Here is a 13,562-nt window from a genome sequence, read left to right on the forward strand (position 1 = left end):
GCTCTGCCATGCGCCCAAATAGTGGTTTACCCCCACATGTGGGGTATCGGCGCACTCAGGACAAATTGCACAATATCTTTTAGGGTCCTGTTACCCTTGGAAAAAGAAGAATTGAGGGTGAAAAGATCATTTTTGTGAAAAAAATATGATTTTTTAATTGTATGGCTGTATGTTATAAACTTCTGTGAAGCCCTTGGGGGTTCAAAGTTCTCACCACACATCTAGATAAGTTCCTTGGGGGATCTAGTTTCCAAAATAGGGTCACTTGGGGGGGTTTCCACGGTTTAGGTACATCAGGGGCTCTACAAACGCAACATGGCGTCCGATCTGAATTCCAGCCAATTTTACATTGAAAAAGTCAAACGGCGCTCCTTCCCTGCTGAAGTCTGCCATGCGCCGAAACAGTGGTCCCCCCCCACATATCAGGTATCGCCGTACTCAGGACAAATTGCACAATAACTTTTGCAGTCCAATTTCTCCTGTTACCCTTGGTAAATTAAAAAAAAATTGAACCTGAAGTATTTTTTTAGTGAAAAAAAGTTAAATGTTCATTTTTTTTTTTTTAAATATTCAAAAAATTCCTGTGACGCACCTAAAGGGTTAATAAACTTCTTGAATGTGGTTTTGAGCACCTTAAGGGGTGCAGTTTTTAGAATGGTGTCACTTTTGGGTATTTTCTATCATATAGACCCCTCAAAGTGGCTTCAAATGTGATGTGGTCCTAAAAATAAAATGGTGTTGTAAAAATGAGAAATCGCTGGTCAACTTTTAACCCTTATAACTTCCTAACAAAAAAAAATTTTGGTTCCAAAATTGTGCTGATGTAAAGTAAACATGTGGGAAATGTTACTTATTCAGTTTTTTGTGTGCTATATCTCTGTGATTTAAGGGCATAAAAATTCAAAGTTGGAAAATTGCGACATTTTCGCCAAATTTCCGTTTTTTTCACAAATAAACGCAAGTTATTTGAATGAAATTTTACCACTAACATGAAGTACAATATGTCACGAGAAAACAATGTCAGAATCACCGGGATCCATGGAAGCGTTCCAGTTATTACCTCATAAAGGGACAGTGGTCAGAATTGTAAAAATTGGCCTGGTCATTAACGTGCAAACCACCCTTGGGGCTTAAGGGGTTAATGACATATTTTACTTCATGTTAGTGGTAAAAGTGATATATGACTAGTTGTTTATTTATGAAAAATCGTTATGGCGAAAATTTTGCAATTTTCAAAATTTAAATTTTTATGCCCTTAAATCAGAGATGTGTCACACAAATTTCTTAATAAATAACATTTCCCACATATCTACATCAGAACAATTTTGGAAACAACTTTTTTTTTTTTGTTAGGAAGTTATAAGCGGTAAAAGTTGACCAGCGATTTCTCATTTACAACAAAATTTACAAAACCATTTTTTAGGGACCACATCATATATAGTCATTTTGAGGGGTGTACATGATAGAAAATACCAAAAAGTGGACCCCTCAAGGTGCTCAAAACCACCTTCAAGAAGTTTATTAACACTTTATGTGCTTCACAGGATCTGAAGCAATGTGGAAGGAAAAAATTAACATTTACCTTTTTTTTTTTTGCAAAAAAATTAACTTCAGAACCAATTTTTTTTTCACAAGTGTTAAAAGAGAAAATGAACCACCGAATGTGTTGTACAATTTCTCCTGAATACGCCGATACCCCATATTTGTTGGTGAATCACTTTTTGGGCACACGGCAGAGCTCGCAAGGGAAGGAGCGCGGTTTGTCTTTTTCAATGCAGAATTGGCTGGAATTGAGATCGGAGACATGTTGCGTTTGGAGAGCCCCTGATGTACCTAAACAGTGGAAACCCCCCACAAGTGACCCCATTTTGGAAACTAGACCCCTTAAGGAACTTATCTAAATGTGTGGTGAGCACTTTGAACCCCCAAGTGCTTCACAGAAGTTTATAACGCAGAGCAGTGAAAATTAAAAAAATTGTTTTTTTCGTCAAAAATGATTTTTTAGCCTGCTAATTATTTATTTTCACAAGGTTTACATGAGAAATTGATCCACAAAAGTTGTTGTGCAATTTGTCCTGAGTACACAGATACCACATACCACTGTTTGAGCGCATGGGAGAGCTCGGAAGGGAAGGAGCGCCATTTTGGAATGTAGACTTTGATGGAATGTCCTGCGGGCGTCATGTTGAGTTTGCAGAGCCCCTGATGTGCCTAAACAGTAGAAACCCCCCACAAGTGACCCCATTTTGGAAACTAGGCCCCCCAGGGAGCTTATTTAGATGTGTGGTGAGCACTTTGAACCCCCAAGTGCTTCACAGAAGTTTATAACGTAGAGCCATGAAAATAAAAAATCATTTTTTTTCCACAAAAATGATCTTTTCGCCCCCAAATTTTTATTTTTACAAGGGTAACAGGAGAAATTAGTTAAGTTGGTGTGCAATTTGGCCTGAGTAGGCTGATGCCCCATATGTTGGGGTAAACCACTGTTTGGGCACATGTCCGGGCTCAGAAGGGAGGGAGCACCATTTGACTTTTTGAACGCAACATTGGCTGGAATCAATGGTGGCACCATATCACATTTGGAGACCCCCTGATGTGCCTAAATAGTGGAAACCCCTCAATTCTAGCTCCAACCGTAATCCCAACCCTAATCCTAACCCTAATTCCAACCTTAACCCTAATGGAAAAAAGAAAATAAATATATTTTCTTTTTTACCCTTCGCCACGACAGCACCCACTGTATCGGATCCGCCCCATTTGGAACAGGAAACCCTACAGGAAAGATAAAAGGGGCGGTCCGCCTTTCCTCCTCAGTTTTGGTTTCCTGTTCCAAACGGAGCCACGATATCCTTCAGGAAAAGATTACCTGGGCCAGGCATGCCGCCTGTGCAGTCTCCTTGGGAACGGCAGGGGCTGCGGTCCAGAGGCAGCGTCGGGGGAGATTCCGTTAGACGGCTCCCCCCTCGTCTGGTGAGCGAAGGGTGATGACGGGGTCCGGGGATGGCCGCCCCGTCTCACCCAGGAGAGCGCCGGCAGGCACCGGGACGCACCGCTGCTGGGAGCGATAAGAGCGCCAGTGGCGCAGGAGAAAAAAAAAAAAAAAGGGGAGTATGGAGGTCTCCTTTTGAATGGAGGCGCCAGCGGCGGTGGCGGTGCATGGAGAAGGGGACCGCGTGGAGAGCGGGGGCCGCGCGGTAAAGCGGCGCGGTAGCCGGCCGGCGCACAGTCTCCTGACCCCCCCCGGAAGTAATGGTTGAACTTCCGGGGCGGGATGGCTGAGAGAGCGTCGGGCACGCGCGCGGTGATCCCTGGGAGGAGGAGCCACTTCCGGGGGGACGGCAGAAGAAAAAAAAAAAAAAAAAGAGGAGCAGGTTATTTAAACAGCGGCGCAGCTGAGCGGCGATGCAGCAATGTCGTCCCCAACGGAAGCACACGCTCCAGCGGGGGATTCTGCAGGAGGTAGCTCCACCAGGGACCGCAACACCGGCCGCAGGAATGAAGCAGGAGAATCAAGGCCTAGGACGCCTCAGCCATCTGATCCGGTAATATAAGGCTTCACTGGGTGAGTGTGCAAAGTATATACTCTGCCTACTAAGCTGACCTCTCCTACCCCCCCCCCCCCGCCTTGGTGTCCCCTTCTAGACCAAGAAAAAGGATAAATCCAAGCATAAAGAATGTGCGCTATGCTCGGAACCTCTCCCTGACTCCTACCCTAAGAAGCTCTGTAAACAGTGCACCAAAGAGACAAAGCAAGGGACCGCATTGTCGACAAAGGACATTAGAGCTATAATCAGGGAGGAGATACAGGCTATTAACCGCGCCAAAACTCCCTCAGAGACTGGCAGCAAGAAGCAGTTAACCCTCAGCTCAGAGTCAGAAGAAGAAGGGGGGTTAATCTCTGACTCCTCACTAACATCCTCGTCATCATCAGACATGGAGGGACAGTCATGTTTCCCCCTAGATAGTGTGGACAACCTAGTCAAGTCGGTGAGAAGCACTATGGGGTGTGAGGAACCAAGGGGTGCCCAAACCGCACAGGACATAATGTTTGCGGGATTGGCTGAAAAGAAAAGGAGAGCGTTCCCGGTAATACCGGCAATTAAGGCCCTAATAAAGAGGGAATGGGAAAAAAATGACCAAAGAAGTTTTCTCCCATCAGCCTCAAAAAGAAAGTATCCTTTCAGCGATGAGGAGCTATTAAAATGGACCAAAGTGCCAAAAGTGGATGCCGTTATATCCTCTACTTCGAGACAATCGACTATTCCAGTAGAGGACGCAGGCTTGTTGGCAGACCCGTTAGACCGCAAGGCGGAATCATCATTGAAGAGGTCTTGGGAGTCTACCACGGGTATATTTAAGCCAGCGGTAGCCACCACATGCACCACTAGATCCATGCTCGTGTGGTTGGACCAGCTGGATCAACAAATTGAGCAAAAGGTGTCCAGAGAAAAATTAAGGGCCGCTATCCCATTGATAAGGGGGGCAGCTGCCTTTATGGCTGATGCGTCGGCAGACACTCTACGGCTGGCAGCAAGATCAGCAGCTCTAGTGAACAACGCCAGAAGGGCGTTGTGGATGAAGAGCTGGAAGGGGGACACGCAATCAAAGGCTAAGATCTGTGCAACCCCGTGTGAGGGTGAGTTTCTCTTCGGGAAAGCCCTAGACGAGATACTCGCCAAAGCAAAGGAAAGGAAGAAGGCGTTCCTTGACTCTTCTATCCCTTTCTATAGGAGAACCTTTAAGAGGCGACCGTTTGGAAGAAGGAGGCAAACGGAAAGACCAAATAGATGGGCCACAAAAGAAGAGAAACAAAAGGGTACCATGTTCAGGGGTCCAACGTTCCGAAGGGAAAATAGAAATTAAAAAATCATTCCCACCTGTAGGGGGTAGATTACGGTTCTTTTATCCAAAATGGGAACAAATATCCTCAAACCCATGGATCTTGAGTATTATTAAAGAAGGAATGAAAATAGAATTCCTTCAAAATCCTTATGATTTCTTTGTCCTAACCCGCCTTAACTCTATGACCCAACAAAAGGCCCTCGAAGAAGAGATTCGGAGCCTACTATGCAAAGGGGTTTTAGTAGAGGTCCCAGAGGGACAGGAAGGTAGAGGCTTCTACTCTCCCTTATTTTTAATTTCCAAACCAGATGGTACATTTAGAACAATTATTAATTTAAGGAAGCTTAATACGTTTATTAAAAATTATAAGTTTAAGATGGAATCAATCAGATCCACCATAAAGCTTCTCTTTCCAAATTGTGTGATGGCGGGGATTGACTTAAAAGATGCTTATTATCATCTTCCTATCCATAATAGATACCAAAAATATCTAAGGGTCGCAGTGGTATTCGATGGCAAGGTCCGTCATTTTCAATACACAGCCATGCCTTTCGGCCTCTCAACAGCACCAAGAATCTTCACCAAGGTGATGGCAGAGGTGATGGCCTATGTTCGTCAAAAAGATACTTTAATCGTACCTTACTTAGACGACTTCCTAATAATCGGGAACTCAGATACCCAATGTACCGAAAGAGTGGCTGATGCAATCTCGTCTTTACAGGACCTAGGCTGGATCATCAATATACAGAAGTCCAGGCTCGTTCCGCAATCCCTCCAGATGTTTTTGGGGTTCCAATTGAACTCCATAACCCAGAAATGTCTACTTCCGCAGGTAAAGATTGCACTAACAAAAGAAAAAGTAGAGGCAGCCATAGACCACGCATGTCTCTGAGAGGGGCAATGTCGCTATTGGGGTCGCTAGATTCCTGTGCCCCTGCAGTCTGGTGGGCCCATTATCATGTCCGCACACTCCAGCATCAGATCCTCCAGGAGGAGAGGCGACATGGTGGTCACCTCGAGAGCAAGATAACTCTAACGCAGGAGGTCTTGACTTCTCTGGAATGGTGGTTAGAGGATGACCATCTATCCTCGGGAGTCCCATGGGTCATAGTACCATCTAGTATACTAACCACCGACGCTAGCCCCCAAGGCTGGGGAGCCCATATGGGGAATAGCTTTTGTCAAGGAAGATGGAATAGAGAGGAAAGAGAATACTCGTCTAATTTAAAAGAACTGACAGCAGTATACTATGCTCTACATTATTTCCTTCCACAGCTCCAACAGAAACATGTCAGGATCCTGTCGGACAACACCACCACAGTGGCCTACATAAACAGACAAGGAGGTACTCGATCAGAGACTCTGATGTCTTCTGCGGCAAGAATCTTAGACTTAGCCGAAAGCAATTTGTTGTCCCTCTCAGCTCTTCATATCAGAGGAGAGGACAATCAAGAAGCAGATTTCTTAAGCCGACACACACTTCGGCAAGGAGAGTGGTGCCTCAATCACCAGATCTTCCAGAACATAGTGGCTCTATGGGGGCATCCTCAAGTGGACCTCTTTGCCACAAGGGAAAACAGACCAACAAAGACCTTTGCTTCCCTGTCTCCAGCAGATCACCCAGACATACTGGATGCCCTCCACGCCCCATGGAGATTCAAGCTGGCATACGCCTTCCCTCCATTGATTCTCCTGCCACAAGTGATTCAGAAAATCAGAGAGGAAAAGGCGAGAGTAATCCTGATAGCACCATTCTGGCCCAAGAAACCGTGGTTCTCGTGGCTACGAATTATGTCAGTGACAGATCCTTGGGTTCTCCCCTCAAACCCCAACCTAATCTCCCAAGGCCCTTTTTTCCACCCTCAAGTGGACAACCTACACTTGACGGCGTGGAACTTGAAAGGCACCTATTAAGATCAAGAGGGTTTTCGCAATCATTAATTACTACGCTCCTGCAGAGCAGGAAGCAGTCCACAACCCAAATTTATAAAAGAATATGGAAGAAATTCCTAGAGTTTCATACAGCATCTCATGCAGCAGAAGTCCCGATAGTCCCTATCTTAGAGTTCCTACAAAAGGGAAAGGAAATCGGGCTTGTCAGTAAACACACAAAGTACAGGTGTCTGCGTTGGGGGCGCTGTATGGCCATAATATAGCAGGGAATAAGTGGGTATCACGATTCATTACGGCATGTGAAAGAATAACTCCGGTTCACATACCCACAATCCCTACATGGGACTTAAACTTGGTGTTAGACGCCCTTACAGAAGAACCTTTTGAACCGATAGATACGATATCCCTTAAATATTTATCATTTAAGACGGCCCTCTTGGTAGCACTGACATCAGCTAGGAGAGTGGGTGATATCCAGGCCCTGTCCATAGATCCACCCTTTTTGCAGGTATATTGGGATAGATTAATATTAAAGCCAGACCCCTCATACCTGCCTAAGGTATCAACAAGGTACCATAGGTCTCAGGAGATACTCCTCCCAACCTTCTTTGAAGATCCCTCCACTCCAGAAGAACAGAAATTCCACACTTTGGACGTCAGAAGAACTGTCCTAAAGTATATTGAAAGGTCCGAGAGCTGGAGGCAGTGTAGGGCTCTCTTCATTTCTTTTCAGGGCCGGAAAAAAGGGTATGGAGTCACAAAGAGCACCATTTCCCGATGGATCAGGGATGCCATTCGTTTAGCCTACTCTGCAAAAAATGAAGAACCTCCGGGAAACATCAGAGCACATTCCACCAGAGCAATGGCGGCTTCCTGGGCGGAGAGGGGAGACGTTCCAATTGAAACCATATGTAAGGCGGCAATTTGGTCATCCCCTTCTACCTTCTATAGACACTATAGACTTGAACTTTCGTCTACCTCTGACCTAAGCTTTGGCAGGACTGTCCTTGGCACGGTGGTCCCACCCAGGTGATGGTCTCTGGAATCTCTCCAGTGGGTGCTGTCGTGGCGAAGGGTAAAAAGCCGGATTACTTACCGGTAATGCTCTTTTAATGAGTCCACGACAGCACCCGCTCACTTCCCTCCCTGCTACAAATATCAATGTTAAAAGTATATCTGCTAAAGTTGGATAAGTAAAGATATAAGTACAAGACATTGCCTAATCCTTGGCGGTCCTCCTGGTACTCTTGAAATGCAAAACTGAGGAGGAAAGGCGGACCGCCCCTATTATCTTTCCTGTAGGGTTTCCTGTTCCAAATGGGGCGGATCCGATACCTCCAGTGGGTGCTGTCGTGGACTCATTAAAGGAGCATTACCGGTAAGTAATCCGGCTTATTTCATTATTTCCCTAAATAAGGGGGTGATAGTGGGGGGGTTATTTACTATTTTTTTAATTTTGATCACTGTGATAGGGTTTATCATGGTGATCAAAAGGTACCTGTAATGAACGAATGGAATCTGCCGGCCAGGAGATTCGGGGGCGCACTGCGCATGCGCCCATCATTTTCTTCCTGGACCAAGATGGAGGCAGGAGGGTCCGAGGACCACCGGGAGGTACTGGGGGGGGGGGGGGGGATCGAGGACCCTATTTCTCTCTCCTCTGATATGCGATCACATCAGAGGAAAGAGAAAGTGAGAGCATAATCGCAGCTTTTTTTTTTTTTTTTTTTTTGTGGTCGCCCTTATACGGTTGATAAAGGCGATCGCAAAAGCGGGGGTCGGTAAAAACCGACCCGAATCATGTTCTCTGGGGTCTCGGCTACCCCTGGCAGCCGAGACCCCGGAGGAAATTTGACTCTGGGGGGGCACTATATACTTTTTTCCACAGTGCCGTTAATTAATGGCGTTATGGTTTAAGTACCCTTAACTACCGTCGTTAACCCCTTCATGACCAAGCCTATTTTGACCTTAATGACCAAGCCTATTTTGACCTTAATGACCAGGCCATTTTTTGCAATTCTGACCAGTGTCCCTTTATGAGGTAATAACTCAGGAACGCTTCAACGGATCCTAGCGATTCTGAGATTGTTTTTTTGTGACATATTGGGCTTCATGTTAGTGGTAAATTTAGGTCGATAATTTTTGCGTTTATTTGTGAAAAAATCAGAAATTTGGCGAAAATTTCGCAATTTTCAAATTTTGAATTTTTATTCCGTTAAACCAGAAAGTTATGTGACACAAAATAGTTGCTAAATAACATTTCCCACATGTCTACTTTACATCATCAGCACAATTTTGGAAACAAAATATTTTTTTGTTAGGAAGTTATAAGGGTTAAAAGTTGACCAGCGATTTCTCATTTTTACAAGAAAATTTACAAAACCTTTTTTTTTTAGGGACCACCTCACATTTGAAGTCACTTTGATGGGTCTATATGGCAGAAAATACCCAAATGTGACACCATTCTAAAAACTGCACCCCTCAAGCTACTCAAAACTACATTCAAGAAGATTATTAACCCTTCAGGTGTTTCACAGGAGCTAAAGCAACGTGGAAAGAAAAAATGGACATTTTAGTTTTTCCAACAAAAATTTTCTTTTAGCATCAATTTTTTCATTTTCACATGGGCAACAGGATAAAATGGATCCTAAAATTTGTTGAGCAATTTCTCCTGAGTACACCGATACCTCATATGTGGTCATAAACCTCTGTTTGGGCGTACGGCAGGGTCCGGAAGGGAAGGAGCACCAATTGACTTTTTGAATGGAAAATTAGCTCCAATCGTTATCGGACACCATGTCGCGTTTGGAGAGCCCCTGTGCACCTAAACATTGGAGCTCCTCCACAAGTGACCCCATTTTGGAAACTAGACTCTTTATGGAACTTATCTAGATGTGTGGTGAGCACTTTGAACCCCCAAGTGCTTCACAAAAGTTTATAACACAGCAGTGAAAAAAAAATTTTTTTTTTTTCTCAAAAATGATTTTTTAGCATGCTATTTTTAATTTTCACAAGGCTAACAGGAGAAATTGTACCACAAAAGTTGTTGTCCAGTTTGTCCTGAGTACGCTGGTACCCCATATGTGGGGGGGAACCACTGTTTGGGCGCAGGGCAGGGCTCAGAAGGGAAGGAGCGCCATTTGACTTTTTGAAATGCAAATTACTTCTAATCGTTATCGGACACCATGTCATGTTTGGAGAGCCCCTGTGTACCTAAACATTGGAGGTCCCCCACAAATGACCCCATTTTGGAATCTGGACCCCCTAAGGAACTTATCTAGATGCATAGTGAGCACTTTGAACCCCCAAGTGCTTCACAGAAGTTTATAACGCAGAGCCGTGAAAATAAATAATTTTTTTAAAATGATTTTAGCCAGCAATTTTTTTTTTTTCACAAGGGTACCAAGATAAATTGGACCCCAAAAGTTGTTGTCCAGTTTGTCCTGAGTACGCTGGTACCCCATATATCGGGGGGAACCATTGTTTGGGCACACGTAAGGGCTCGGAATGGAAGTAGTGACGTTTTGAAATGCAGACTTTGATGTAATGGTCTGCAGTTGTCGTTACGTTTGCAGAGCCCCTGATGTGCCTAAACAGTACAAAACCCCCACAAGTGACCCCATTTTGGAAACTAGATCCCCCTAGGAACTTATCTAGATGCCTGGTGAGCACTTTGAACCCCCACGTGCTTCACAGAAGTTTATAACGCAGAGATGTGAAAATAAAAAAAAATAAAAAAAAAAATTTCCACAAAAATAATTTTTTTAGCCCCCAATTTTTTATTTTCCCAAGGGTACCAGAAGAAATTAGACCCCCAAAGTTGTTGTGCAATTTTTCCTGAGTACGCTGATACCCCATATGTTGGGGTAAACCACTTTTGGGCACACGTCGGGGCTTGGAAGGAAGGGAGCACCGTTTGACTTTTTGAATGCAAAATTGGCTGGAATCAATGGTCGCACCATGTCGCGTTTGGAGACCCGGTGATGTGCCTAAACAGTGGAAACCACTCAATTCTAATCTCAACCCTAACCACAGCCCTCACCCCAACACATCCCTAACGCTAATCCCAACCCTCACCATAACCCTCTTTCCAACCCTAACCCTCTTTCCAACCCTAACCCTAATATAAAAATAATTTCTTTATTTTATTAGTTGTTCCTGCCTATGGGGGTGATAAACGGGGGGTTTATTTACTTTTCATTCTATTTTGATCACTGTGAGAGTTTCACAGGATCAAAATGAATGAAAGGAAATTGCAGCCAGCGGGGCACTGCGCATGCGCCTGCCATTTTCCAATATGGCGACGCCCATGGTCCGGGACCGCAGGACACCGGGAGCCATAGCGGCACTCGGTGAGTACCGGAGGGGGGGCGGGGGGAGCGGAGGGAAGGCGGGGGGCAGATGACAGCGGCGGCGCATTGCCGCTGTCATTCAGTGGCGGGGGGCAGATCGCCCCCGTTAACCGGTGGGGGGGGGGGTGTCGGATCGGTGTCACCAGCCATGTCCGATCCTACAGCAGCGTCTGACATGGCTGGATTGTAATATTTAATCAATTTTCATTGATGAAATATTACTATCGCTCTGATTGGCTGTTTCACTTTTAACAGCCAATCAGAGCGATCGTAGCCACGTGGGGGCGAAGCCACGTGGTGAAGTACAAAGCTCCCTGTATCAGCGGGTCGGGTGACCTTTCAGGGACCTAGATCAGCCGACCCGCATGGGGGGCTTTAAAGTCTTGACGCCACATAAGCATCACTGGTCAGATTGGTATCAGTTTTCATGACGCCTATGTGGCATCATTGGTCGTGAAGGGGTTAAAAGGTGTATCTGCGATCGTTAAGGGGTTAAAGGAGTCTTTGGGACTTTAACATTGATGACCTAACCTTTGGGATAGGTCATCAATATCTGATCAGTTGGAGTGTGACACAGCCAATCAGCTGCTTTTGGTTTCGGGCAGAATTGCTCGGTTAAAGAGCTGCACAATTCCGTTGACAAAATAGTGGCCACTCCTGGGTGCTACACAACTGTTCCCTATTAAATTCAATAGGTGTTGGATGTGCAGTGTCCAGGCGTGGCCACTATTCTGACAATGGAGCTGTGTGGCTCTTTAACTGAGCAGTTCCTGCTGACACCGGGAACAGCTGATCGACAGGGTGTCCAGGGCTTTGATGTCAGTCTCCATTTTGATGAAGTTGGAGTCGGTATAAAATGGACCGACTCCTAAAATATATTATAAATAGGGTTCAGTAATTCTGTGCAGGATGTGCTGTAAAAAGTTTTCATAATAATTTTCCAGTGTTATAAAATGTCCTATAAATGTCTGTTCTGTTTCTGATCTAAGGATCTCAGCATTTAGTTGAGTTGAATCCGCACTTTATGTACATGCTCAGTAGTGACCAGTGATGTGGAGTCAGGTTTAGGTAATTGAGGAGTCGGTGGCTTGGCTCACCGACTCCACATCCATGAGAGTGTGTCACGCAAACTGATCAGACATTGATGACTTATCCTTCAGACACTTATTCCCCCTGCATATCCTAATAAACAGTTTATAAATCGCCCTCGCTAAAGGCTATTCAGTCTTGCCTGATGGGAATAGCTGTTCTGTGCCTCGTCTACTGGCAGAATCGCAGACCTTCTGCCTTTATTGATATGGATGATACGTCTTGCTTCACGTACGGTAATATGCGCTGGGGCATTACAGGGCTCTGCTCTGTCCTTAGGAAAGTGTTCTGTGCTCTTACTTCACAGGCACAAGATCTGAAACAAACTACAGTTGACTTGGGATACGTCATGCAATCACTCTAGGCAATAGCATTTTTAATCTCTATTTTACATTTTTATGCTGAAAATGTCAAAACAAAATTTTTTTTTTTCTCTGAAAAAATTTCTTCATACAGCCTAATCATCAGAATTGTTCCCTCGTTGCCGGGATGTGTATGTGAAATCGTAAGGCAGTTTTGGCATCAGCTGGGTATTGGGTGCGTACTGGCGTCACCACCTTCTGTAGACTGCATATGTGCTGGTTGGAGCCAAACCTGCCTTGTGATGACGTTTCCCGGACAGAGTGGCCAGACAGTGTGAATCAATCTAAAATGGCCACAACATAAAGCAAATACATGACTTAATTTTCCCCTAAAATGTGACCATGTGTAGTCAGAGCACCGATCCTGTAAAGTACTACCCCCTAATCTGTGTCCTGTTCCTGCAGACGTGCTATTATGCAGGGCTATGGAGTCAGTAAGCCAAACCTCCGACTGCAACTCCTCAATTTCCATGACACCGACTCTGACTCCACCAAAATTGGCTCTGACCCCGTCTCCACAGCCCTGCTATTATGGCCCCACACTGCCTGTAATTGGGACGACAGGCAGGCAAGGAATTCTTGTACACTTAGGGTACGTGCACACGCTGTGGATTGGGGTGCAGATTTGGCCGCGCGGATTTTGTAAAATCCGCAGGTCAAAAGACCTGCAGTTTTACCTGTGGATTGCTCTGCGGTTTTGTCCTGCGGTTTTTCATCTCCACAATGGAGGAGATGGCAAACCGCAGCAGAATCCGCAGAAAGAATTGACATGTCAATTCTTTCTGCGGTTTAGAAACCGCATGAAAACCGCGCGGAAAAATCCGCACAGTCTGCACTGCGGTTTTTAATATCCATATGATATTATGGTACTGTACATCGCAGCAAAAACTTTATAAAAACTTTTTTATAAAAAAAGTTTATAGTTTGTTTTACAATCAGAAAAGTACAGTAATTGCAGTGCTGCCTCTGATGATTTCCTGTTCCAAGGGGGGGCGATGGACACTGCAGGGAGTGAGTGCACCCC

General features: G+C 45.0%; 2 protein-coding genes across 3 annotated transcripts in view; both read left to right on the forward strand.

Moving 5' to 3' along the window:
• The window catches only part of TDRD15 (tudor domain containing 15), a 97,272-nt gene that overhangs the window by 11,588 nt on the left and 72,122 nt on the right, over nt 1-13,562 (forward strand). The gene's annotated exons all lie outside the window — the stretch shown is intronic.
• Nucleotides 3,172-6,825, forward strand: LOC141083841 (uncharacterized). Its single transcript, XM_073568300.1, has 2 exons — nt 3,172-4,636; nt 4,731-6,825. Exons 1-2 carry the CDS (start codon nt 3,934-3,936, stop codon nt 5,732-5,734), a joined length of 1,707 nt encoding a protein of 568 aa, XP_073424401.1. The 5' UTR covers nt 3,172-3,933; the 3' UTR covers nt 5,735-6,825.

Source organism: Dendrobates tinctorius, unplaced genomic scaffold, assembly GCF_039654945.1.
Source record: "Dendrobates tinctorius isolate UK_male_01 unplaced genomic scaffold, ASM3965494v1 ptg000021l, whole genome shotgun sequence".
Taxonomy (NCBI): domain Eukaryota; kingdom Metazoa; phylum Chordata; class Amphibia; order Anura; family Dendrobatidae; genus Dendrobates; species Dendrobates tinctorius.